This window comes from Leptosomus discolor, chromosome 3 (assembly GCF_034619465.1).
Source record: "Leptosomus discolor isolate bLepDis1 chromosome 3, bLepDis1.hap2, whole genome shotgun sequence".
Classification (NCBI taxonomy): Eukaryota; Metazoa; Chordata; class Aves; order Leptosomiformes; family Leptosomidae; genus Leptosomus; species Leptosomus discolor.
The window spans coordinates 50,039,033-50,065,796 of NC_141393.1; the positions used below are offsets into that span (position 1 = coordinate 50,039,033).

The 26,764-nt window shown below is 41.1% G+C and overlaps 2 protein-coding genes across 2 annotated transcripts in view; one reads left to right on the plus strand and one right to left on the minus strand.

The window, feature by feature from the left end:
• Positions 1-2,419, plus strand: part of SLC1A2 (solute carrier family 1 member 2) — a 28,460-nt gene extending 26,041 nt beyond the window's left edge. Inside the window, exon 10 of the mRNA XM_009957699.2 lies at positions 2,345-2,419. Coding sequence (XP_009956001.1) covers positions 2,345-2,419 — 75 coding nt within the window. The remainder of the gene's footprint in view (positions 1-2,344) is intronic.
• A 16,275-nt stretch (positions 2,420-18,694) lies between these two features.
• Positions 18,695-26,764, minus strand: part of CD44 (CD44 molecule (IN blood group)) — a 57,749-nt gene continuing 49,679 nt past the window's right edge. The window contains exons 13-15 of the mRNA XM_086462216.1: positions 25,075-25,197; positions 23,580-23,658; positions 18,695-20,077 (exon numbers count right to left, since the gene is read on the minus strand). Coding sequence (XP_086318342.1) covers positions 19,861-20,077; positions 23,580-23,658; positions 25,075-25,197 — 419 coding nt within the window. The 3' untranslated portion in view covers positions 18,695-19,860. The remainder of the gene's footprint in view (positions 20,078-23,579; positions 23,659-25,074; positions 25,198-26,764) is intronic.

Here is a 26,764-nt window from a genome sequence, read left to right on the forward strand (position 1 = left end):
TCAAGTTTTTAATAAAATTATTTTTTTAAATGAAAACAAACGTTTTGTTCTGATATGGCTCTCCCTTTCCTCTTCTGACCCACTCTTTTTCGTTGAGAAAAATTAAAGAAAAAAAAATTTGAAATGGAAAGAGAATAGATGCTTATGCAAAATTAAAATTTGTCATTAATTTATATTTCTCAAAAAAGGAAAGAACAGAGAAGAGATAAAAATTTTAAGGAAAAAAGAAACCCCCTGAAAAGAAAGATCTTATTTGATATAAGGCATTTTTCATTACAAGTAAGTGTGCACGCACACTCTCACTTTTTTGGTTAACTTCTTTCGGAACTTTTGTAAAACTGTTTTCAGTGAAGTAAGCTATGCTAATTTCAGTGGGTTTAAGAGAAATTCAGCTCCCATATATTGGTCTGCATCAGGTTCACAGAGCTGAATACTGATAATTTTAACTCCTTCCGGTCTCTCGGATTTTCAGAGATCAAAGTCAAGCTAGAAAGCAGCAGCCTGTTGATGCAATACTTGCTGCACTTTCTTCTCTCCTTCAGTTTTTCTTACCGTTTCCCTCAGTTGAGGCATTAGCTGACCCTGAAAACGTGGATTAGTGATGTGGTGGGTCAAAGTACGCACACTCTTTCGTTAAAATTTGGGACCAGTGATTTATGAGCTGGAAGTGTTTATCCTAGTTCATTGTTTCAGGTCTGCTCTGCTTGCAATCTCATTTTGCACTTTTAAACTCATGAAAAGAGCCAGAGGTTGCCAGATGGAGCACAGGACGGACTTTGAGCAGGTTGCTTGTCCATGTGTCTGCCTGCAAGCTGCCAAAAGGATGTGATGTTACGCTCTGCTTTACAAGCTATGAGTAGATCCTGACATTCGCAAAGCGTTTGGATCATGTTGAAGCGGTCTGCAGTTCCCAAGTGTTAGAATAGCAACAGCAACAAGGTGTAGGATTAGGGGCTTTGAAACAGCCAGCTGTGAAATCTGAAGAGACATCCTGTCAAATGCACTCGTGGGTTGAAAATCTCATTGCCGCTCTGGTCAGCATATAGAAAAGCTAATCTACTAGTCTGTCCATCTGTTTACTTTCTGTAATATATTCCATGTATAACGCTAATAGTTTCTAATTTTGCATGGTCAATGTATATTTTTAATAAGTAGTTTACCTTTATAGGGGGGTAGAGTGGTTGTTATTGCATGATATTTTTGTATTTTTTTATTATCATGTTTCACATGACTCTGTGATTTTAATTTCTGAATCAGCTGTTCATTCCTGTATTTGCATGTTTCCCCTCTTCAATTACCTAAGAAAACGCTTGACTTTGTTTCAAAAATCAGTGCATTTTGTCATGTTTCCATGTCCCAATGCTTCCATGCATCCGGTTTATCCAGCATGGGGAATTTCAGCTCTGTCTTTAAGTTTTCATTTGAAGCTGAAGATGTTAACTTACAAGGTAAGTTAGGAAAGAGTGAGCCATCCATTTAGAATTAAGTGAAAGGTTCTCTCACAATTATAAAGATCTAGATCACACTTGTAAAGTTGAATTAACTTTCTACCTTTTTAAATTTTTTAAGTCATTTAGCTGGAGCTATCTTTTTGCAGCAGGGTTATCTATAGTGATTTGTGGGAGGTAGAGTACAGGCCAGTGTGTACTGTGGGTTGGTACATACTACAGGTCATCCACTATACTTAAAACCCAAAAATTCTAGCACACACCATTACAGGCAAGAGTGATGTTTTGCTGTACTTTGTGTGAGGCGAACATAGCATTACTATGAATTTTTGGTCTGACTAGAGTCAAAATCTTTCACTACATTGTTAGTAATAGTGGTGTGACGAACAATACTTGCACAGCCTACCTTCTCCATTTTTTTTTTAAAGGTGGTGTGATTGCAGGTGAGTTTGTATAGATGCATATGTATGAGTATTCTGGCCTTGTGTATTTTTCATATCCTTACATCAGCTGTCCTGCTTAGCTAAGGAATTCCACTGAAAAAATGAGACTTTCTGCATCAAAAAAAAATCATAATCTGAAATAATCCAGAGAAATCTATAGGAGATAGAAAGGAGTAGAATCTGAAATATTTATTTAAAAAAAAATGTACAGCAAAGGCTAAGAAAATTGAAACTTTTTTTCTACTGCTGATGTTTTCTAGTCAGTATAATAAATGAACAGGAGTCTCACTATTTGGGAGTGTTGTGAATTCTGAATAAATACATTTTGCACGTATCATAAGACATGGCGTATGTAATTCCTGTAAATATCCTGATCTTCCATATAAAACTCATAACTTTTCTTGTCAAAGTGCCTTGGCCTTTAAGTCGGTTGTTGATGATAATTACTTGCAGGTAACACTGGCAACCAATGGCAAATCTGCAGACTTCAGTGTTGTTGAAGAAGAGCCTTGGAAACGTGAAAACTAAGGGAAGAGATTCCTAACGCCATCTTTAATAAGCCCTGAAGCTATCTTCTGGCAAAAGATACCATGATTAAAGAAGATTTCTCTTTTATCTATTTAACATCTACAATTTCTGCTTACTTAATTTCTCAACTGAAACTTAGCAAAGAGCTCATCAAGTCGTTGTAGTGTCTTTGCCAAGCGATGATCCATAACCATCTGTCTCCCTTGTGTCACTGCTCAAATGATGCAGCTGGAGAATACTCCATGCAGTGCAATGTGCTCCCACCCGCCTCCCCTTTCATTCAAGACACAGAGAATGTGCATGCTGCAAAATGGGAAGATCAAAGTGTCAGTACGGTTCACTACAGGGACTCAGGGTCACAAATACAGGAGAAACATAACACCACGTAAACCTTCAAGTGTTTTGATGACTCTTGTGGCATACCTGGTCTATTTAGCACTGTATGGCTAAAATGTCTTTTGAAAATGTCCATAAAGATTTCTATTTGTTTTAATAATAACAAGCACTGTATTTTTGTGCCTAGCTGTACTTTAAACTGAACTTAGATCCCAGGGCAAGTTGATGTACAGAAGTCAATAAATGATCCCAGACATTTTGTTAGCTCAGTGCAACTAATACTTGGCATTAAGACCTTAGATTTCTTTGTGCATATGATGTGTTTTTACCAGCTGTCCCAGGGCAGGTGCAGCCTTCATTTTATGATGGAGCTGCACTGCGTTGTGACCACAATGCATCACATAACGCAAGGCAGTACTGTTGCAGGGGTGGTAGTTCCTTCACTAAATCTGTGCCTGACGTACAAAATACAGGGCTCAGTTATGCCATTCTTAATCAAAGTAGGTAGCACCTTACTATTCACCCTGCTCCACTGATGTCGGAGGGATTCCTCATGTGGATGGGACTACTCAAGTAAGGTGGTACCAAGACTGATCACAGATGTCACAATTGGGTACTTGATAATGAGCTATAAACAAATTCTGAATCCATTACTCTAAGAAATTGAGAGTGTTTGAATGTGATCATCAGTTGCATTTGGTATGAAGTGAAAGCCATCGTTCAAGTGTATGTCATATTTCGGAGAATGGCTAAATCCTGAATTCATTGCCAAATCAAATTCCATATAAGGTTAATAGAATTTGGCTGGGGTTAGGATTGAATGAAGAATAAACCAGAATTTCAGGAAGTAGACCAGTGCATTGAATATACAGCTCACTCTCTTTTGCAGAGTAACAATTCATGTAACTCTCTAATGTCAGAGAAATGTTTCTTAGAGCACATGGCATCTGAATTAACAAGATTGTGTTTTGTTGAGATAGTATAGCTGACTCACCCTGTCAGAAGAAATTATGGTCACAGTAATCACCCTGTGAAGTGTTTTTAAAGGTGCTTGTTAATATTCAGCAATTTTATGATACTGGTGAATGCCATTATGCTATTAGCAATGTTCTGTAGCAAAGCTGAGCCACGTGGCCTTGGAAGGCTCTACCCACAGAACAAGCTTTGTGCAATTTTTGGGGAGAGCTCTCAGAGGTTCTCACAGTGAATCAGAATATGAGTATGTGGTGAACTTAAAAATGGCAGAAAACAGAGTTGAAACATTCACAGAAACAGGCCACTTAGTGTCTGTGCTCAGACCTGTCATGGGTTTAAACAGGAATAATGTGTTTGACAGTAGAGTGGTATTTTGGCTCTGTAAAAGCTATTCAAATATAAATATGATCTGCTTTTGCTCATCTGCATTCATATATGTATCTCCAAAAATGCACACAGACCTGAGCCAGCCAAGGCTACTTGTGTGATTAATGATGTGCAAGGTTAAGTCCATCATCAGAGTACCCCTCATTTAAACATTTGCTGTTATGGAATATTTTTCTTGCTGTTATATTTTTGTCCTCACTTCCATGCCATGGCTGCAATCCTAAGCAAAATGGCCTATTTAATCTAAGAAGTATTGAACTGCTGTGAATTCTGTAGACCTCTAACACATATTAGAGGTGAAGACCTTTTCCAGAGGCCTCCTGAAGCATTTTTTTATGAGGGAAGGAATTGTAGAATATTCAGAGAAGTGGTAGGCAGGTTGTCTTCTCTTTTCTTCAGTCTTTGGTATTGGCATATCCAGAGTTAACCTATAGCTAGCTGCTGCTTCTCCGAATTTGCATTCAAAGACATTTTTACCACTGGGTTATGTGCTGGAAACATGCCTGGGACAGTGTGTAGGTACTCTAAAGTGTTCCCTACTCTGAGGGTGCTGGCTCACATCAAGTGAAATTTGCTGTGACTCGGGTGGTAAATATACCCAAGAATAACACACAGCCTTTACCCCAGTTTGTATCCAGCATTCTCGAGCTGTTTCACGGCACAGCTCCCCTGTTAATAGATGACTTTCCATCCTCTTCACTGCAGCAGTTTCTTAGGAGCAGCTACCCCAATTGCTTGCCTTGAAGCAGCTTTAGCAAACTGGTCCATGCGCTTTTTAGCTCCCCTTTGAAACTGTTTAGCAGTTGGAAACAAATTTGAATGCCAGCGACACGTGACTGGGCAGCTCCACAAAATTACATATTGAGAAACACTTAGAATATGCTTACACTTACCCACTTGGGACATATTGTACTTTGAAGAGTGCTTCTTTGGATAGAGACTAAGGAAGGAAGGAATGAGATGCTAGAGACACCCCACCCACATAAGGGAGAATAAATTTGGGTCTTTCAATAGTATTAGAATAGCAGACTGTGATTTTAAAATAGTAATTCTGTAGATACAGTAACTCAGGGATGTTTTGAAATATAGTTGCAATAGTATTTCTTACAGTATTCCACATCCCTTAAATGTGGATGTGGAAGAAGGAGAAATGTTGGTTTTGGTATACTCCTCTGCTTTTAGGCTGACTGAATATTTAATATAGTGTTGCTCCAGCACAGCACTGTATTTAACCATCAAAAAGCTTTCCATTTCTCTGGGAAAACGTAACTCACTCTTGGCTTGCATGTCTTGATTTACTCATTCCACATGAGGCTGGGTTGCTACTTAACTAAATAAACAGAAAATAACACAGGGACCGGCCGCTTCAGCTAATACAAGGTTCACATTCCGACAGGCAGTGCTGGGCACTGGCCAGTCTATTTTTAGTTTCACTAGGAGTGTTGGTGAATTAATGTGTGCCTGGCAAATCTTTTGTATTTGTTCACAGTGCTGGGGTGGCAAAGTCAAAGGAAAAGCACAGCGGAAAGTGATTTGTTTTCTGGAGAGTTCCTCAACAAATTAACATTTCTTTCCACATTCATCTCATTTGCTGCTCTGTCCATTCCCCCCGCCCTTGTCTCTGCAAACGTGACATCCTTTGCCCTTTGAATTGCTGACAGCACACTGGCAAATGGAAGAGTCTAGACCAGGCAAAGACTCAGTTAATTGCATGCTTAATTAAGTACACGCTTATGCATTTGCTTTATGCATTTACTGCTGAACCTAGGTCAGCATTCTCGTAATATCTGTTCATTGAAAATAAAGCACACTGTATGTTAAAACTACAGCAGAGGTGGAGCACTTTGCTACTGGATTTAGTTCTTCATTGCTTGCCTTAGAAGAGAAAGGCTTCATGAGCATTGCAAAAACTGTGTGTGAGTCTTGTACATGAAGGTGCTTCAAATAGCTAGGGGATAAGTCATTTGAGCCATGTTATGGGATGTGCTCCTTGCAGTTGAATCGGTGAGAAACTCAGCATGTCTTTGTGTTGCTGTAGTGAAAGCTGTGCCTGCGATGCTCTGACCGCACGAAAGCCCCACTGAAATCTACGGGAGTCCTGGGCTTCCAGGAAAGCTCAAGTCCCTTCCTGTCTCCATTGAGTTGTAAGACATTTCACAATCCCATCCTAGGGAATAGTCTTTGTCTGCCATTTATAATGATGTCAGTTGTCACATCCAAAATTTTTCTGCCAAGAGGCTTCTTTTTTGCCTCATTGTTTCTGTGCTGCAAGTCTAGCAATGAATTTAAAACTCAGCACAAAAATAAGGTTCACGATCATTACATTTTTTTTCCATAATACAGCTGGTCTCCATTTCTTTCTCGAGGCACGTGGCATTCTGAACTTTGTGCCACTTTAAAATATATGAGTAATATAGATTTCTGATTTGTTTTCCATTGCTCCCAGGGACATCAATTTCCCAGCAGTAGATACTCAGGAGAGCAGGCTGTTCATCTGAGAAGCTGCAGCAACAGTGTTTGAACAAATATATTCTGGGAGCTGCCTGTATATTGTTTGCTTCCTCGCCTTCTCTTGTGTTGTTGCAGCCTTGTTGTAGCAACACAGCAGCAATCGCACAAATCCCCAAAACCATAGGCAGTATTAAACCTCACCTCTGACATTCACTTCTGTAATCATCTTTGAAAAGGCTCTGAGCTGTATTACCAGGCTCAGAAGAATCCTCTTGTGGCAATGTAAAGGTGTAACCATTTCTTATTTTATTACGTTCCATTCATCTGTTTTTGTGGCTGCATTTGAATTAATTTACAGAAGAATAAATAAGGGCAGTTTATAAAAATGTACTGTAATATTATTCTATTATGAGCCAGAAGACTATCCTTGATTTTGTTACTGTGATTTCCAAGGCCATGATTAAGATTTTTTTCGTATTAGTTATTATGATAGGTGTATAAGTCCATTGTGACAATCCACCTCAGCTGTAATTCACCATGTAGGACTATGTAGCAGCTCCTGTTCCCAGCAGAAGGCATTCTCAAGAAAATGAGTTATTGTCCCAATCATATTGATGATTTTGAAGGAAAAATATTTACCCAACTTCCGTTGTCCAAATACTGATATACAGAGTGTAGCTTTGAGCACTGCAAAAATCTCCAAACCAGGAATTGCAATAGTGAAGTGTCAAAGGCACTGTCCAGCTGTGCGCACACGGCTCAGTGCCGCCATGGTATTTTTGAAAGTGTTACGTTCTCACTCACTGTTTGCCTGGATCGATGCCTTTAGCGCATATTCCTTCCAAAGTCATTGATCCTTCTTCCCACACAGACACCAAGGCTGTCTCTCCATGGTCCTCAGCCCAAGTACAGGTGCTGAGGTGCTGCGCGCCTTGGGCAGGCCAAGCCCCCGGCAGCAGTGCCTGGGCACAGCATGTACAGTGGTGCCTCCCTCGCTCTTCGCTCCTGGTCATGTTTGACGTTAGATTGAAGCTGGTGTGTGAATGAGTCAAACTGCTGCTGATGCCCAGGCGCTGGTAGTTCTGTTACTTCTTGTATGAGTGGTCTCCCTGGCACAAGGCTCTGAGGAAGCACACTTCACATGTGCCCACCACCCCAGAGACATCTTCTGCTCAGGGGAAACCTGGTGACTTCCCACTGTCGAGACAATACAAATCCTAATGGATAAGGTGGTTGTGCAGCTACAACCATGAGCCTTATGGAAAACCCAGTCTCCAGACATTGAAAATACCTAGAGCACGTGACTGAGCCTCTGAGTAGGTCTCTACTAGTCCAGAAGGGAAATAACCAGCAGGCTAATGCAGGATTCGGGGAGGCAAGAAGACTTGTGAGATTTCTGACTTTGCCCAACCTTTGATCCCCTTTCACTTCTAACTATGTCCTGCTGCAAAGCTAATGCTGATCAATGTCAGTGTCCCATCCTTCTAGCCTGATTTTTTCAAAATTCAGGAGTCCTGCAGTTGTTTTTAATGATTCTCTGTGGCGCACACCGTTACATGAAGGGAAGCGTCATAGGCAGTACCCCACAACCTGGATTGTCTGGTACCTGTATATTGCTTTGTACATAAATAATATAGTCTGCAGGGATTTTTGTATCGTTCTTTTCTATTTTTTTTTTTTACAGCTTTTCAAAGACTGTGTTTACAAATGGATTTTTGCAGTCAGTGTTGTAGATTATAGCATTTCCATGTTGGTGTTTTGTATGGGCTTGTGAGTTGTTGTGTACTACAGGTTGTCCTTCCTTCTTAACGCCAATTGCATACACTTCCGTCCGACGTGTCATAGAATGATAATGATATCCTGCTCCTTTCTTAAATATGTCCCATTTCCCGTGATCTGGTGTGAACTCTAGAATGCATGAGAAAAGCTGCATATGTATTTATGTTGTTAAATATTATATGCTCAACACTGATTTAGTTAATAATACAGGTTTTAGAGATTTGTACTTGCTCTCTGGAAACTACAGTGTAGACTGAACTATATTACCTAGTATCTGTAATTTACAGACACACTAATATTTTCTTATAATGTTTTCTATGTCACCATGTAAGGTAGGGGGATAATCCTCTAAAGGTGATCTCTACCTTCGAACAAAACCAGTTTTCTTACAACATTTAGGATCGGTGAAATATTTTTGTGTTATGCTTGGTGATGAATTATAAACAAAGCACAAAATGCAAGAAGCAAATAGGAATTTCAAGATGTCCTTAAATGCTGCAGTTCATTATGGAACAAATTTATAATAATCTGAACAATCTTCTAGATTGACTGTCTCAGGCAATCGTCCCTCATTGTTGTCATTTTTCACGGTGTTACCTTTGCCAAATCCTGCAGTTCTTTCTTTGGATCTGATCATGTGTGAGTGACTGACTCAGAATGCAGTGTACAGAAAACTGCAGATCCGGGTAGGCAGAAAGTCCATTATCAGGTACCCAGTCCACTTTGCTACAACACAGTGTGTGTGAGTTCAGCCGGTGGAAAGAGCTCGTGATTTGGCCACCAACCTTTGCCTTCATGAAAAGGGACCAACAGAACCACCATGGGTAGCATCCGTACAAATACCTCCTGCTTTCCTACGTATTTTAAAGAGAACAGCCACTATGTTTTTTGACCAGGAGAAGCGAGAGTTGATTCTCTGTTATGGTCATCTGTTCCCATTAGGCAAATACCTGTTGGCATTAAGGCTGTGGCTATAATAGTTTCTATTTAGTTAACAAGGAACTGTTTTTAGAGGAATAAAAATAAATTAGTATAAGTATTCATAACAATTATATCAAAAAAAGTCTTTTATGGCCCACTAGCTCTTTGACTGTGATTGAAAACAGAGAAAACATTGAATAGCAAGTACTACTGTCCCAGTGTGAATGATGCTGGGTTCTCTTCAACTGTTCAGAAATCTATGGGGCCATGTTATTCTGCTTTTGTTTTGGAGACTAAATTTCTAGTAAATTTACATGTAGGAAGTGTGTTGATATACCCTTGTATCTTAATCTCTTTCTTGTATTTTAAATCAGGTGTACCAGGTATTATCTTAATAGGAACAACAGGTAGAATAGCACTGAGTTACTAATAGCTGTAAAACCTTACTGATACCAGTTTTGACGTGTTGTTGAAGCATGATGTCCAGTGCCTCTCCGCACTTAGTGTAGATAATGTAGCTATCAACATGTAATTTCAGTGAAATGGTGTATACAATATGCGTAGCAGTGCTTTAATTTAATTTAACTGGTTTCTATGTATTGAGCCATAGTAGAATATTAGACTGTCCTTTAAAATTTTGTTCTACTTTCTGTTTTTTCTTTTGTATCTGGGTTTGATTCCTTCTGACCATTCAAATGATTAGGTTCCACGGCTTAGTAACTGCTTTATCTGTCTGTGATGGAGTATCCTGTTCTGATAACATTCAGACTCATGTATGCAGCCAACCTCTTGTAAATATGTTATTTTTAGTTTTCAGGTACCTAACCAGTGTGGTATGTTAGTACCTGCATGCTTGTAGTTCCCTCGCAGTGAGTGAAATTATCCCAGCATAGATTTACTGCCTTGTGAATGCAATCATCATGACAGTAAGAATTAATGTTCACCTAGAACGATTCGTTTCTGTTCTGTTTTCTTCTTGTTTGCTTGAAACGTTGGGACTCTCTAGCACCAGAACTTTAGTAAATTACTGTTTAAATTGGCACAAGTGAGGGGAAATCCATCTAACTGCTTTCCCACTGGATGCCCTGGCTGCTCTTGACTCTTTGTGCACTGTGCAGCATCCAGCCCTTAGTCACCACACAGCATCACAGAATCCCTCTGAGTCACTTCCAGTTCCTCCTTGGCCCCAGGTGCAGGCAAAGCAAGTGCAGTCACAGGGTGTGCAACTGCGGGCACAGGGGCTGCTGGCTCTCCCCAGAGCACCGGAGAAGTCAAAGCAGGAACCTCTGCTTCATCCCCTTGGAGGGAACAGTCTCTGAGAAAGATGAATACACTCATGGGCAAAGGTGCACTGTTTCTTTTGTTGTTAAAAAAAGGATATTAGTAGGAAATTAAATGCAAAGCTAAATGCTTCTCAAGCTACTGTGTTTGTTGTACAAGCCTGCTATTTACAAAAAGTATGTCCGATCATAAAACAGGCATATGAACTCTATAGTCAGTGGCAAAAATCTTCTGAAACCAGGGCTACAGTTCAGATCTGTGAGAAAATAAGACCTTTCTGGGGCAAAACCTGAAGGTGGTTCTGAAAGAGCTTGGGACAGCAAGAAGAAGCTGGTTCATTCCTAGATACCCTGGGCCTGGATCTCATAAATATAATCATCTCCACAGCAGAAAGACATCCGTATAAATTCCCCCCAGCAGGAAGAGATCAAAATAGGGCTCCGGAGCACAGAAGTGCCCTGCTTGGTGAGCCCCAGCACGATGCCCTGGTGTGAATCGCACACTGCGGGACTGTGTGCTGCCTGTTCCTCATCTCTTGCCCCCTCCCAAAAGTGAACAGGGTCGAGCTGGAGTGTTTGGAGATGTTCCATGTAGGAAGGGTAAAAAGGAAGAGGGATAAGGCTGGTCATTTCCTTACACTCAAGACGTTCCCCAGATTTTGAAATGACGTACTGTACTGTATCTGTAGCCCAGTTTGTTTAAAAACTAATGAATGCAGATGATAAAATTTCTCCCAACTCCAGGCTCTGTTCTTGTATATTGTAGTTTGGATGCCTCGTAGACTGAGCCTCTTTTTGTAGATTAGATCCTATCCTCCTTACAACAGTCGATAGTTATTTACTTTTAATGCTTTCTTACGGTGTGAACTGATTTCTGTAACTTTCATGTACAAAACAAAACTAGACACTCTTTCTGCACTGGAAATAGTCATGAATATAATATTTCACTAAGTGTTGTACCTCTTATGTACATATCATCAATAAATGTTGATTCATAATTTCCATGGCTGATTTCCTGATTGGGCCTCATCGACAACCGTTGTTAATAAATGCATGCTGCTGACCTGAAATTCCCTGCTGAAGCGTGCTGTGCTCAGGATTCCCCACCACTCCAGTGTTTTGTGTGTGCACACTGCATATGTTCAATTCCCTCCACAAATGGTGGTTATTCTTCTGTTACACATCATGCCAAGAAGTTTGAAATGAAAGGCTCGGCGCTGTTTGTTGCTTTTTTCAAAGCAATGTTTCTGCGAGAATGACCTGAAAAAAAGAATCAATTATACGAAGTTGTCCCTTTTCAAAACAGATACCCCACAGGCTGATTCTCTAAGCCCTTGCAAGCCCCTTCGGTGCCCCTCTTTCCCCAGATCCTCAGCCTTAGAGGAAAAGATTATTTCAGGAGTGTCTTTGTATCTGGAATGTGTCCCTCTCTACAGGAAAGCATCTGCTATAAGGTGCTGTAAAAGACAGTGAGTCATGAATTATTATTGATCCATATCAAAATATATTTCTATATCCACTGTCAGGCATGAAAGAAAAACCAAGAGAACACTTCAGGGCTGCTAAACCTTTAACAGTCTTCTGCTTTGTGTTCCATAGTACATATAAGTGGGACAAGGACACGAAATGAACAGGTGGCCCCAACTTGCTTTAGGAGGAGAACAGCAGCAAGCACTTATGCTGCACCAGCACCCAGCAGGGTTCAGTGCTGCCGAAGCTCCCCTGGGCTGTGCAGAGCCCTGTGCAGGTGCATGAAGCTGAGCCAGCCCGAGCAGGCGGCTGGTGGCTGTCTCGCCTGGACAGCACGCGACGGAAGCTCTCCCCTGCTGCAGCGGATGCAGGAAGGAAACGAGGCGGCAGGCAAGATCAGCTCTTGCTGCAAAGGCAGGCAGGTTCTGCGTCGATGAGCAAAACGTGTCTGCGTAGACAGAAAAATTACAAAGCTGACTGCCGCCCGCCAAAACTCGCAGAGCTGAGGGCTGGAGGAATGAAGCCTCTCACTGTTTTATGGTGGTTCTGTAGCACAAGGACAAGTATTTAGAAAAGCAGCCTAGGGGCTGTCTTTCACAGTGTTGTGCTGTTCATTCTCACGTGTGACTGAACTAAAAACATGTTTGCCTTTCCCGTAGTCGTTTGTAAGGCTGATCTACCTCCATTTGTGTGTTTCCTCACTGGGGTGCCCAAAGGTGTTCTGTGAATGGCTCTGCCGTGGTCCACAGACACTGCTTCAGAAATGCTGCTGTGGAGATGCACAAGCGAGAAAAGACAGCTGAATCCTGACTCTGTGGAGGGGAAAGAGGAGGCACCGTGCTAGGAAATGCACCCAAAATTCAATCCGGTGTTTCACCAAAGTATTGCCTAAGTTTCCAGGACCAAATAAGCTTTGTTAGCGTACTTTTTAGGAACGATTTGTGAAGTCACTACTCCATACAATCGAGGATTGCTCTAAAAACAGCTCCCTGAGGAAGACCTGCACCTTTGCAGTGAATCAGCAGCAGGCTGACCCCCTGAGCTGCTGAACCCTGAGCTGCTGAACCCTGAGCTGCTGACCTGCTTCCTCCCATTTTTGTCAGGCATGTAACAGGCTTTGTACCTGTCCTCTGTGCAGGGCAGGGAAGTCACCCTTCCTGAACAAAGGGTAAGTCTGGATTTTAAGTCGGTAGCTGAACAAACAAGCATCCTTTCCTAGAACTCATTTCAGACTTTCTCTTGATGAACAAAAGGACCATTAACTAGAAAATGAACCACAAAAGAGCTGCAGGGAAGTATCCTATAACTATAAACTCGTCTCCGCTGGTGAAGCTGCTGACCTACTGCTGAAAAACAAAACATGCTTAATTGAGTGGATGACTGTAAAACAGTTTTACAGTAAAACAAACCTCAGGTACAGATTGACCTCATGTACTTGGACACTAGGGTACAGATTGACAGGCAGCGTTTAGAGATACGTTGCCAGTGCTCGAACAAAGCCCAAACAGTGAATCGTTTGTAGATCTGAGCAGTAAAATTAACCAGCAGACTTTCTCTAGAGTTCTGCTGTGAGGCTTGTGTCATTGACAGCTGTAGTCGAGCACCCGTAGGAAGACTTTTCTCTCCCTTGTGCTGTTGGCAGCTGAGGTCACTGTGTCTTGGATACAGGGTGCAGCTATGGTGGGCTCATCTTAGAAAAATTCAGCCTACAGGCTCAGGTTGAAAGCTGCTGCAAACTGGCTGTCTGAGCTAGCTATGGTCAGGGTGCTGCTAGCGATCTGCGGCAGCAGCCCTGAACCAGATGCTTGTTATTGAAAAGATTAGGCTGATAAAAAGTGGTGAATATGAACTCAGACTTACCATCCAATCACAGGGCAAAACATACCTGTTTATTACTGTTTGTTCTGGACAAAATCAAAGTGTGGTGTCTCGAATCATGTGAGGAAAATGTGGTCACTGAAAATGATCTAAGCTTTTTATTTCAGGTTAAGCCAGGAAAAAAAAAAAAAGCCTTTCGAGTATGTGGTGCTAGAAGCTAGATGTGCACCAATGACTGCAAGTAAATTTAGATTTAAAGCTAAAACTCTGCTGTAACCAAACCATTTATACACTGCAACACGGGACTAGCATGTGGGTGTTAAAGCTGACCCCACCCTAACGCAATTGCCTGAGGCAAGGTCGGCAGATTCTGGGCACAAAACCTACAGCCTCTGGAGGAGGTGGAAAACACCTTATCGCATCCTCCTCTGTCCTGGGTTGCTCTGGGAGCTTGAAGATCTCAGCAGACCTGGAACCTGTTTGATGTGCAGAGACGCCACGAGCCGTACACTGATTTCCTACCACCAGCCTACACACCCCCAACTTCAGCTGTGCCTTTGGCATTGCTCACAAAGCAGCCTCTTGCCTCAGCTTCAACACCAGGAGAAAGCTGCTGTTGAGCTAAAGCGTGACTTACGTGGGTGTTTCAGAGTCAGACTTTTCCCTAATACTCTAATAAAATGCTTGAAGGTTTTCTGACAGATGCACTTAGATTTATGTCAGATCCTATTTGACTTGACAAATCCTAATTTACTGTAAATTTACACTGACATTTTTTCCAATGGGAAATAAATTACTTGTAAGACTTTCATTTTAGCACAAAGGCAAAGCTTTGTACCAAAAAAATACATAGTAATATTATGTATTAGGCATGGAGAATCTTCAAAAACAAAAAAAACCCAAAGTAATTTTCCACAGCTAGATCTTTATCTGGGATATTAAAACTAGCTAAAACTATGTCTATTTCTGAAAAGAAAAAATAGTCCTCTTCTCATTTGACAGTCTTTGTGGACTTGTTTTGATCCGAAACTCCACCATTTAATATTTTTTTTTTCTGAAAGAAAACACAGAACTAATGATATTCATATCAGCATTCAATGCACAGATTTGCGTGGCAGAGAATGTATGAAAATGGGTTTCATCCATCCACTTGTTCATCCAAAACCCTTTCGCCTGTAGAGTAAGAAGTTTTAATAAAAAGTTTGAGACTACTTGAAGCTGTTTCTCAGGCAAAACCCTTCTAATGCTTGCTGGGACCATCCAGACAAAACTGAATGGTAGCTGTGTTTAAAGCATTTGTAAAGCTTTCACTATCTCTGCTTCACCTGCACTTTAACGATCATCAGGTCCCTTGAGGTCAAGAGGGCTGGTTTGATGATAGGTTTGATGCTTCAATTTCAACTTTTCAAAAAACTGTGTAGCAGCACTTTTGACCCATGTCAAGCTTCATGTAAGTCTGGTACTTTAAAAACAGGAAGATGAGCAAAAAGAGAAATGTTCTTGAAATCTTGCTGTTGGCAACCTCACCCCAAATGGGTGAGACAGTGAAGACAAAAAGTACAGTCTACGAGCTGCACAAAAGACAGCGTTACTTCTCTTTCCTAAATTTGCACTTTGCCTCTCATGTCTCATCGTCGCAGCCGCCTGCTCTCAGCGTGGTGTCGGTAGATGATACATGCGGCACAGCATGGTAAGAACAAGAAATAAGCCACCAGGGGAAAATTACTCAAAAACAGTTTGCAAATGAGGTGGCGAATGTAGAGGGTGACTTGGAATGAGCAGTTCACAGGAAAAGGACAGTTCTTTTTTCCTTCTCGGTGCTGTGAAACATTCAAGTGCCAAAGTCCTGGGGGTGTTGAAGGGACTTTCCCAGTAGTAGCACAGAAATTTCACTCACCCTTTACTTCGTCTCTCAGCGACTGCATCCTCCCTCCAACCCTAATCCCCTGGAGCTCCCACCACGAAAACACCTTTGCACAGTTCTTGCCCCCTGTTAGGACGGAGGGTTTTGTCACCCACTCCCACACAGCTAGAACTGCACCCCAAGGAACAGCCCATCCCAGCGCTTCTCCTGCCACCTTTTTGTCCTTTTCCCCTCCACAGAGGAAAACTAGTCAGTACCTGTGGTTACCCAAAGGCTTTGTATTTGACTAATCAAATCTCTTGCAACCAGAGAAGTCAGAACCTTGAATTGTTTAATAAGGCTAAGAAACAATTACTGGCTAATGGCCTAAGATAGCATAAACAAATCCATTAACTGCTGGCTTACAAAATATCCTGGCATCTGTGCATGCCAGTTGTCAGAGGATTTACTTTCTTTCCTTCATCTACAGAAAGAGTAATTCGGACCAGCCTTAGGGCTGGATGATATATTGACCTCTGTCCCTGCCCAGCAGTTTCTATGTGCTAAAGAGAGACTTGGTAACTGCCTCTTCATAATATTCCAGGCAACATGCTTCAAACTGCTTAGCACAGAGGCTGTGGTTGTTGTTGACAAAGGACACAAAAGACATCCCTATTACATGAAAAACACTGTGCAGAAATACAATTTTGGAACTGATGTGGTGGAAAGGGTTTGAAACATCCACACAGATAAACATGGCAGCTGCATATAGTTTCTCTGCTTCCATCAAACATTCCTCCTAAGATCTTCAAGAAAATACAAACAATCCCCCCAGACTGTTTGATGAAAATACTACATTTTCATAAAACATACAATCCCTCTCTTAAATATGCTTACTGCTTTAGACAGTGCTTCCATGAGAGAGGTGGTCTGGCTGCATTTATTTAGAACTGTTCAAGATAAAGGAATAACACCCGTTGATCACGGGGTCTGTTCTGGGTCCAGCCTGGTCTCCTCAGCACTTTTAGGAGAGACCCTCATTCTTCCCAGGCACCAAAGGCAGACCAAGACCCAACTTGCCTGTCAGCACCCCAAAGGAAGGGCTGGATCTCGCTGGGTGCTGCTATCTCCCAAATGCCACCGGTCCACTGAGCCAGGAATAGTGGTCAAGATCTTACTGGGTTGATCTTAAACTGGACAAAGCTGTCTGCTTCTGGGGGGAAGCTGAGTCAATTGCTAACTTCCAGAGCATCTGTGGGAGCCCAGCAGAGATGACAGGGTCACACAGCATTCAGCTGAGCCTGGCTTAGACTTTGCAAGCAGAAAAAATGACTCCTGGCTCACCAGCACTAAACACAGCTATCCTGCAGAATGCTTCTCTCCCACTGATAATGCTGGTCTTACTTTTTATCCTTATTGTAGAATCAAATTTATTTCTGGAAGCTTACTTTGCAGTTCAGTGTGTTTTTAGCAATACTACTTCTAGTTACAATTTAGAGGTATTTTCTTTCATTCTGATTAATCTGTTAAATAAATACACAAATATATCAAGTGCTTTCTATAAAAAATACATACACACAACAAATGACCCCTCAAATAATAAAACCAAGATTAATAAAAATATATACTATTTTACACATATGAAATGGCCATCTAGTTTTGAAACTATAACGAAACTTAATTACACATGAATCACATTACATAATCTAAAAAGAATCAGCACATATAAAATAATGGCATTGCCTCCGTAAAGACAACTTGAGCATCTCCATGTTCAACAACATAAAACGAAGCCAACGAGTGCTGTCTGTGCATTTATAGCTACTGAACATGAGATAAATTAGGAAGGAGTTTGTGGATTTCTCCACTAAACATCTGAATAGGGAGATGAATAGCATACCACAGCCTTTTTCTTCTTTTTAGAGAAAAATTTAGCCTTCAAGACAATGAAGTATCTCCTTTTGATTGAGACTTATATTCAATTAGGATTTAAAGACAGCAATAATTCTTATTCTGGATCTCCATACCTAGTGAAATGAGTACATAACAACAGTTTAAACACAGCCTTCAACAGATCATTTTGGTTTATAACGATGAATAGAAGAACTTGCTTAGAAACCTTACAGGAATTAAACAAAAATCAATGCGCAGAGTCAACAGACTTCCCAATACACAGCTCAGTATTAAAACACAGGAAAGGACTGAGAAGTTTGACAGGGGACCACGAGTACTGACAGTGTAAATCACCTTGACCCCAAACAAGCTCCAGCTTATTTGAACACCTCTAGACCATGACCTGTGTGACCGTCCGGAGACGAAATATGCTGACCTACATAAAGTCAGAAAACATCCTGCCTATCCTTTAAAATCACGCCTTGTCTTGGGACCTTTTGCCCAGGCGTAAACTGCGCCTGAGGAGATCTGCCTGCAGATACCAGGGCACTGAGCAACTCAATGAAACCTGTGGGAAACTGCCGGCGGGCTGAGACTAAGAAACACAATTGGCAGTCTTGAGCTTTATGTCCCAGCCAGGATCAGTGCTGGCTGGTGCTACCACTCAGCCCGCTGATTGAATACTCATCCTCCGCACTGCTTCAGGAGGAGAACATAAAACAGCATGCTTCAGCAGAACAGTTTCGACGACATGTGTGGTGGTCAGCAAAGGGGACACATGAAGACCCCACTGCAGGACATTCCCCGTCCCATGACTGACACAGACCACAGATGGTTTTTACTTGCATTTTCTTGAGGCAGCCCAGTTAGAGGTTATTATCCTCCCTCCATTCCAATACACTTTCTTAAAGATGGCACAGACCACTGGTAGCAAATAATTTTCTTTCTGACAATTCATATCAATATAATGCACAGCATCAGAGCTTAATACAAATACTTTACATGACAGACACATGAGGACAAAACAAAGCATGTAACAATGCAGCTGCAGCTACTTTACTCTATTACATGGCTGGGAGAGTTTCCTTTAATTTTCTTTGATCTTTTCTGTAGAATGTGAACTTCTGGTGCCAATTAGCAAGCAATGTTTCTTTTGGTATTTTTAAAAAGCAGAGGGAAAAACGTGGCTGAACTAGAATTCAGAGGAAGTGAGCCAGATCATAGAAAGGCAGCTTTTAAAATTTTTAATTTTAATTTTTTTAATTTTAAAATTTAAAAACCAGCAAACTGGTGTAACATAATAGTTACAGGGAAACAAGTTCTACTAGGCTCGGCATTTTTGAAGTAAAGTGGAGCAGAAGAAGACAGAGACCTATTCTTCAGGAACAAAATACTGTGATTTTCCCTAATGATCTCCAATTGCTTGATTTGTACATGTGTGACAGAGCTGCGGTCATTTGGTTTCATTCTTTATCCTAACTAACAGACTCATTAAAAACATGTACAAACTGTGACCAGTGAAGGAGGGAGGGGGGAGAACAGCGAACACCTCAAAAACTGACGGATAACTGTTCAGATTGTGAGGGTGGTAAAGTACAGAAGTTTATTGTGTATCTGCTTAGGTTTTCATCTCTTTATCCCCCCTCCCAAGAAGACTTGCTGTACGCCCATAGACATTTAAAAATAAAAGAGAAATAAAATTTGTCCTTCTGGGTTTCTCTCATTGCAGACCAAGCCATAAATCATTATAAAATGTCACTTTCTGTTTATACTGGCAGACTCTGAATGCACCTACTGCTCTTCCTGGCTGGAAGGCATTTCTGAAGGATTCTGCTGTTTTAGACACTGTATAGGAGTCCTATTTGGTTTACACTTGATCTTTGCACTTGACATTTGTTCCTCACTGACTCTTGTACCATGGCATGTTTAGTACCTTAAATGCCTGTAAGATGGAGTGGCTGGATGCTTCTGCGGCTCCGCAACGCGAAGACCTTCCATCTGGGGAATAGTGACGTAAACTTGTATCCCTCTTGACACCCAAGACAGAAGGAGCATCCCCAGTGTAGAACTGGGAACTGAAAACATTATGCAACTCTTGGGGGCTAATTATAGAAAGCCAGTGTCAATTTTGTAACTCAGATACCATTTTAAAGTGATTAAAAATGAGTAAAACTTATGTTTAATTATGTTCAAAAGACATCAGTAGCTCAGTGTATCTGTGAATTCCTGTCCAAGTTCCACATGATTTTGATTTCCTTAGCTCTGATCTACTTGGCAGCTCGGTACCATTACACTCCACTCTTCATGTCAAGCTCCTGATGACTTTGTGTTTCATTAATGGTCAGGAATTCGTCACATGCTCCTGTTTGGTCATTTGACTGTTCTTTATGAACCAAGTGCACCATTTCTTGTGATTTGCTGGCATCTCCATTTAAACCACTTGTCTTCCTGTCCTCCACTGCCCCTTTGCCATTGTTAATCACTAGCTTTTTCTTCTGCCCACACCTAGAAAGAAATATAAAGAAAATAAGTACTATAAATGGAGACTAAGAGAAATAAGAAAAAAAAATTGAAAGTCGCTATGTTGGAAAAGGTGCTTGGAAATGAAACCTGTGTCTGCCAGTGCAGAATTACACAATGCAAAGTGTAAAGTTTCTCCACATTGCATATCTTATTTTTGAAAGCATCCACCATTAAATGCATAAAATTTGGCAGGGCCTCACTTTTCCATTTGTACCTATAATTACTACAGATAGGAATAACATTCACTGCTGAAAGGTAGAAATTTTTTTTCTGAAATTTGGATATATCCACATTTATGAACTTTGTATATATTCCACTACAAGGACAGGGTCATTCTAAGTCCAGACTTGGGACCACACCTTTGAAAATGCTCAAGTTCTTGAGATAGGAGAAAATTCGGATCAAGCTCTCACCTCATTCTACAAGAGAACTTTTTCCTTCTTTACATTGGCATGTCAGACCTAGAAGATCACCACTAGCAAGGAAATACAGAAAACTACTTTTGCTATCACCAACAGCATAGCTCCTTGTGATATTAAGGTAGGAAACAACTCTGGTGCTTTTAAAGTTACGCTTACTGCAGTGCTACCCGATCAACGCTGTGTGTAGCTCTGAATAAACACACACACACGTACACTCATTTAAAAGGCCACCAGTCCAAAACTGATGCACGCTGGTAAATGTGGGCCGGGTATTCAGGGCAGTAAAAAAGTCCTAGTTACATAGCTGCCAGATTTGCCCAGACTGTTAGGATGGTTCTCTGGCTACACAGTGCTGAACATCCTGCTTGTCCTCCAACAGCCTTGTGTAAACTCAATGTAAAATGCACAGCTCTCGCAAGAGCGACAATGTCTCTGTGAACTTATACTTTAAAGGGCTTTCTTCTTCAATGAAGCATATTTTGCCTGAACAACTGATTTGGCAGTTCACTTATACTATTATCCTTCTGAAATAACTACTTTTTTCATGCTTACTGACCAATAGATGGGAGTTACTTTATCTGAAGTAGCTCAGTTCACTATGCTAATGTTATACACACCCTTGGGAATGATCCCTGCTCTGCAGCTGTGAAATGCCGAAGGAGGCCAGCAAGGAGCTGTGGAGCCCCCCAGACTCTTGAAAGAGCAGCTCAGAGAGTCTCTCCTGACATGATGGTCAGGCTGGGCAGCATCTTCCGTTGGACCCTGGAAGGAGATCCTCACACTTTTCACAGCAGGCACCAGACAGAGGCAGTCTTCTTTGCAATGAGAGGACTAACTAACTAACCAACTAGGACCACACTGAACCTTGGCCATTTTGGTGCTTGGTTAAGAAAACTTACAACAGCACCAATTTTCTTTTTTTTTTTTTTTTTTTCTCTAAAAAAAAAAGGAAATCCTATAGCCAAGCACCAAGCAATTTGCTATTTACTGAGAATGCCCAGTTGCTTGTTTGAAATGCTTGACATCTCTGCCACACTAACATCTACACTTCATTCAGCTTTTCCAGATGGCCCAAATGAGACTGAAACTGGAGATGCTGCAGTTAACATTCATTTAGAAAACAGTGTAACTGACAGCATTACACAAGTAAAAATACAGACTGTTCTCATTTTTTAAATAAATTAATGCTTGAAATGTTCTCAATGTACTGCTCAGCTACCACTGAAATGCTCAATTCTCTTTTCTCAGCTTTCCAGTTTTCTCCTGGCACTGCTGCAGTGGTAGTTCCGGGTTAGTTGGCATTCACGTGCTGTGTGCTGACTGCACAGCAATCACCTGTCTATGAATTTTCAGCATATTAGCACTTATCAGAACAGATGAAGAAAGGAGTCTTGACTTATTCGTGTTATCATTTGGATCCTGCTAAAGTGAAAGAAAAAATCTCAATTGTTTCAAGCATACCAGAGTACACCCCTGCTTCAAAAAGTTTTCCTCACAGCAACTAATACGTATTACCAGGGTCTAATCCACGCGTTCGTGCACATACGTGCACCCACCTGGACTTTCTCTTTGTGACTGACTCCCAGCTGCATGGAAGCTCTAAGTAAATTGTATGTTTTCCATTAACAGTATGTGGGGCATAATTTACAGCTCTGAGATGGTTTCATTTCTTGTCAGATGCAAGCTATAATTAGCCACAATGGCCCTGTTTGTCTGTTCCTATGGTGACTCTGGGTTATGAGGGAGGAAACAATGCCAGTCTCTACTTTTAAAGGCATGACAGCGTAACATGTAAATCAACAAGTCATGCCGTTCAGGCTGTGTAACTCCAGAATCACCTCACAGAAAGAAAGCTGAAGAGTTTTCTGTCTCACCGTATGTCTGATTGACAGATTTCTTATTTCAGCAGGTCTCTAACAATGCTGTCAGAAGCACTCTTACTGTGGGAGCAGTCTCAGGGCAAATATGCCAGGTGGCATCTCGCTACTGACTTCAGCAAAACTGTATCAGATCACTCTCTCTGACCATTCGGCATTTAGTTTGCCCTGTTTTGTCTCATAGAAGCCTTCCGCATTATGGGCAGGGACTGCCTGGCTGATCCCTTGCCAGGGTGGCAGTGCTTTACTCTAGCACCCGTGCCATACTTCGAAGAACCCTGACATGACTTCACAGAAGCATTAACATGTGCTTTCCTGCAAACAGCAGACTAGGAATAAATTTGCTCACTGCTTCCTGAACAAAAATCTCCACACATTATATAGTTACTCTAATTAAAAAAAAAAAAAAAAAAATTAAATTCAACATTCAAGTAGAAAATAGTTACTCTGTTAAAAGGTTCAGCTTCAATTTTCAAGTAGCAAAAAGCTGTTTAAGGCAATTGAAAAGTATCTTCAGAACAGTCCTCAGCAAAAAGAAGAAGTTAAGAACATTATAGCCTATCCTTTAGGCTAGAGTTTCTTCAAATTTCCTGGCTAATTTTGCACAAGTCACTGCAACTTTCTATTTCTCAGCCTCTTCATCTCTTAAGTGGGGTAAATAAAGCTATTGAGTGCTCTGATAGCAACGTTAGAATATACCCCTGTGTCTGCCAGCTGATACTGCCTTTTGATTGGAAGGAACAAATTGATCCTGTGACAGCAGTTGTCTGATATAGTGTCCTTCACACTGCATGAACAGCACTGCTAATGGTGGAGGATTATACTCAGCTCATCCTGTGGTTGCTACTGCCCGTGTCCATCTCATGTAGCTTTCCCTCTCAGTGGACAGGGTTTTCTTATTAATAAGTAATAGGCAGAGAACAGTTAATTCTCTGTGGGCAATATATAATCAGTTTCCACCTGCAAGGAAAGATCAAATGGTTTGTACAGCTACCGACTTCACGTGGCTCCACACACACGCAAAGGCTGGCGTGTGAGCTGGGCCCCACTCCCTGAGTCACAGAGCTTCGCGGAGGAAGCTCTTTCCTGTGTTACGCTACTCTGCTCTTTCACGAAGCTTTGAAACCTCTCAATGAAGAAAATAGCAAGGCAGTGTGTTTTGAAGAGGTACCAGGGCCACCTTACCTTCTCCAGCTGTTCACAGCGATGCACACTGCCAGAATCAACGCGAGTGCCACAAGCGCGGCAACGATGATCAGCCATTCTGTGGGGAGAGCCGAGGGACGGGAGGGAGGGGAGGGGAGAGCGTTAGCATGGCTCAGGAAGGCTGGATGTTTTGCAGAACTGCAAGAACATGAGCTCTTTTACACTCTTTAAACTGTCAGACTTTCCTCCTAGCTTGCACAAACTCTTGTTTTACCAAGTGCTTCTGTGCAACCCAAATATGCTTTCGTCACTCAGCTGTCCACAGGCCAACTGAGATGGAACACACCGTCACTGTTAGCACTACAAACACCGTACTTTAGTGGGCATAGAGGAAGAGGAGACGTATCACCGGTTTGCAAAAGCAAAGGCTTAGCAATGACACACTTGCAACCCCAGGCACAAAAGCAGGATGACTTTCAGGTGGAGTGAAATGTTCATTTTTTCATTTAAAAATCTTATTTTAGGGGTATTTTGGGGGCAAACGCTAAGAACAAAATGAACTACAAACCTAGAAGGGATCCTAAGAGGTCTTATCGGCTACATTTCACTCTGGTGAAGCAGAGTCAATAAGAAGATGGCTGACGAATATTCCGTTACTCTTAACATTTTCAGTAAAGGAGATTTCACCACTTTCCCAGTAGCCTATCCTTTATGCTGTTCTGCCACTATAGACAGAGATCCTCTCCTAAGAGCTAACTCCTCTATTTTGTCTCCTTTGTTTAACAAGTCTCCTATGTTCCATTTGAAACAAATCACTTCTTCTAATTAGTTAATCATTATTACTCCACGGTGGAAAACTGATTATTTTTGTACAATACTCTTTTCATATCTCCCTTCAGTTTTCTCTGGAAGTGATGAGTTCTTCAAAAGGTGCTTCAAAGGTTACCTTTCCAAAATTTTCTTTGTGCTCTTCTCCGTTTTTTTAATATGTGATTAATGCAATGCCTTGAACTGAACTCAGAGCTCAAGCTCTGGACTTGCTAGGCCTGAATACAGTGGGATAATTATTTTCTCTGTTTTAAAAATTACTTTACTGTTAATATGTCCCAGAATATATTTGCATTCTTTTGCAATCGTATCATGGTGCTGGCTTCTTTTTATTCCACTTTAACTGGCAAGCCCTATTCTTCAACACTCGGCTCAGCCATGGTTTTCACTGAACATTCTTGTGGATACAACACTTTGCATATGTCTTTACTGAATTTTACCTGATTTCATATCAGTTTATAAAAGTTATTTGGATCTTAATCCCATTCTCCAAATGCATGATTTCTCTCATCTTGATATTGCTGGAAAAGTAGCTGAGTTACAATATGTTCCATTTTTCAGACTACTAGTGAAAATGCTGAATATTATCTGATTCAGAACAAAGCCTGAACAACTGTCCTTGACCTACATTCTAATCTCTTATTTCAGTTCATATCAATACAATTCCATGCTTAAATTGTTAAAACACTTGACTTCAAAAACCTACCTGGCACCTGAGCGAACCTTGGTTGTGAAACTATTTTTGTTGTCGTGGTCTCTCCAGGGAAAGTGGTGGATTCATAATGTCCCTTGCGTGGTCCTTGGTTACCATATATACTGAAGGTAGATCCTAAAGAACAAAGCTATCCGTTAGGTCAAATATGTTTAATGAATATTTAACAGCAAGGTACAAAAACTATGACTTTTACAATTAAAAAACCATATTCTAGGAAGTTCATGCTGAGGTCATTAAAAAGTATTTATGCTGAAAACTATTACATAGACTGTAATCGCCATACTCCTCTGAACTATGGCTAGTTTTAATATTTTGAATAACAAAACTCATGGTCTTCCAGTTTTTGTTTCATTTTTGATCATGCTGTATTTTCATGAATCAAAATGCAATTATAATCGCCTAGAATTTTTCTGGAGAAAACATAAAGACGTGCAAATGTCGGTAACTTTTTGAAGAGGTTTTTGTCATACAAGTCAAATACCTTGTCTGTTCCATAGGGAAAAGAGAGTGAGAAGGGGCGGGGTGGGGGGTGGGGGCGAGAGAGAGAAGAACTGTACTTTTTTATTTAAACCTAAAATGACCAATATGGACAAATTTTGAAACTTTCAATTTTATTCCTACACAGGATAAAACTGCATTTCTAAAACTCTAATGCTTTCATAAAATAGAAGGATGTACATTTGATAGCTACATATAGAGCGGGACTTTAAAAATTCAAAATTTTTTTTCCCAATAGAAAAAGTGTTCTCTGTACACTTAGAGGTCGATCCCCTTTTCAGTAAGGTGTGTAATTTGGTTCTAAGATGGTACTAGACCTTAAATCAAAATGCACGCTTCCAGTCTCAAGTGCCTGCTATGCTCCGGCCATGCTGCCTGAACATGTATGCGTAAACATTCCTGGCCTACGCTGTTGCCATAGGGGTATCCCAAGTCTACAATTATCACCAGACTATAGATATAGTGATTTCATTTGGGACTATTACTTCAGTATCACTACAAAAAAGATATTAACAGATCTCCACCTCTCTGAATTCTTCCAGATGCTAACTGAGCAAATTAAGCACTTACTCTAACCAGCTGTAAAGTTCTTTTTCTTTTCATTGCAACTCTCTCCTAGCCAGCAGTTCTGAGCTCATTTCCTAACAGCAGCTGGCAAATACAAAATGGAGAAGCACATCTTTTCCCTCTGTTAAGCTTATCCAGCAAATAGTTCATGAATCTTCCAGATGTTTTGCTTATTTTTATTAACAGGAAACTTACTGAGCGGTGAGTTGTTTTATGCAATCTCATCAAAAAAGAAAAGAGCACTCATTCAGCAACTAAGGGTGGTCCTGATCGAGGCTCCAAGCAAGGTGAACATACTTACTTGTCTACCCACATCTCAGGAGACCTTTTCTTTAAGGTGCTTTATGTCATCCTTGAGAAATGCCAGAGCTTTTCCACCGCAAAGCCCCTTAAAAAGGCACCGAGGCATTTATTGAAATTTGTGTGCTTAGAGAACTGCTACACCTGCCCCTCCCCTCCCCTGAGCGCTGCCAAGAAGCAGCAGGATACAGCCATGTCCCCTGCCTCTGGGGAGGCACTTGCAAGTGGCAGGAAGGATCCTCAAATCTCACTATGTTTCGTTTGGACGATACACTTGGTGTTTTTCTTTCTGACAGTTATTTTTGCGTTCCTTCAA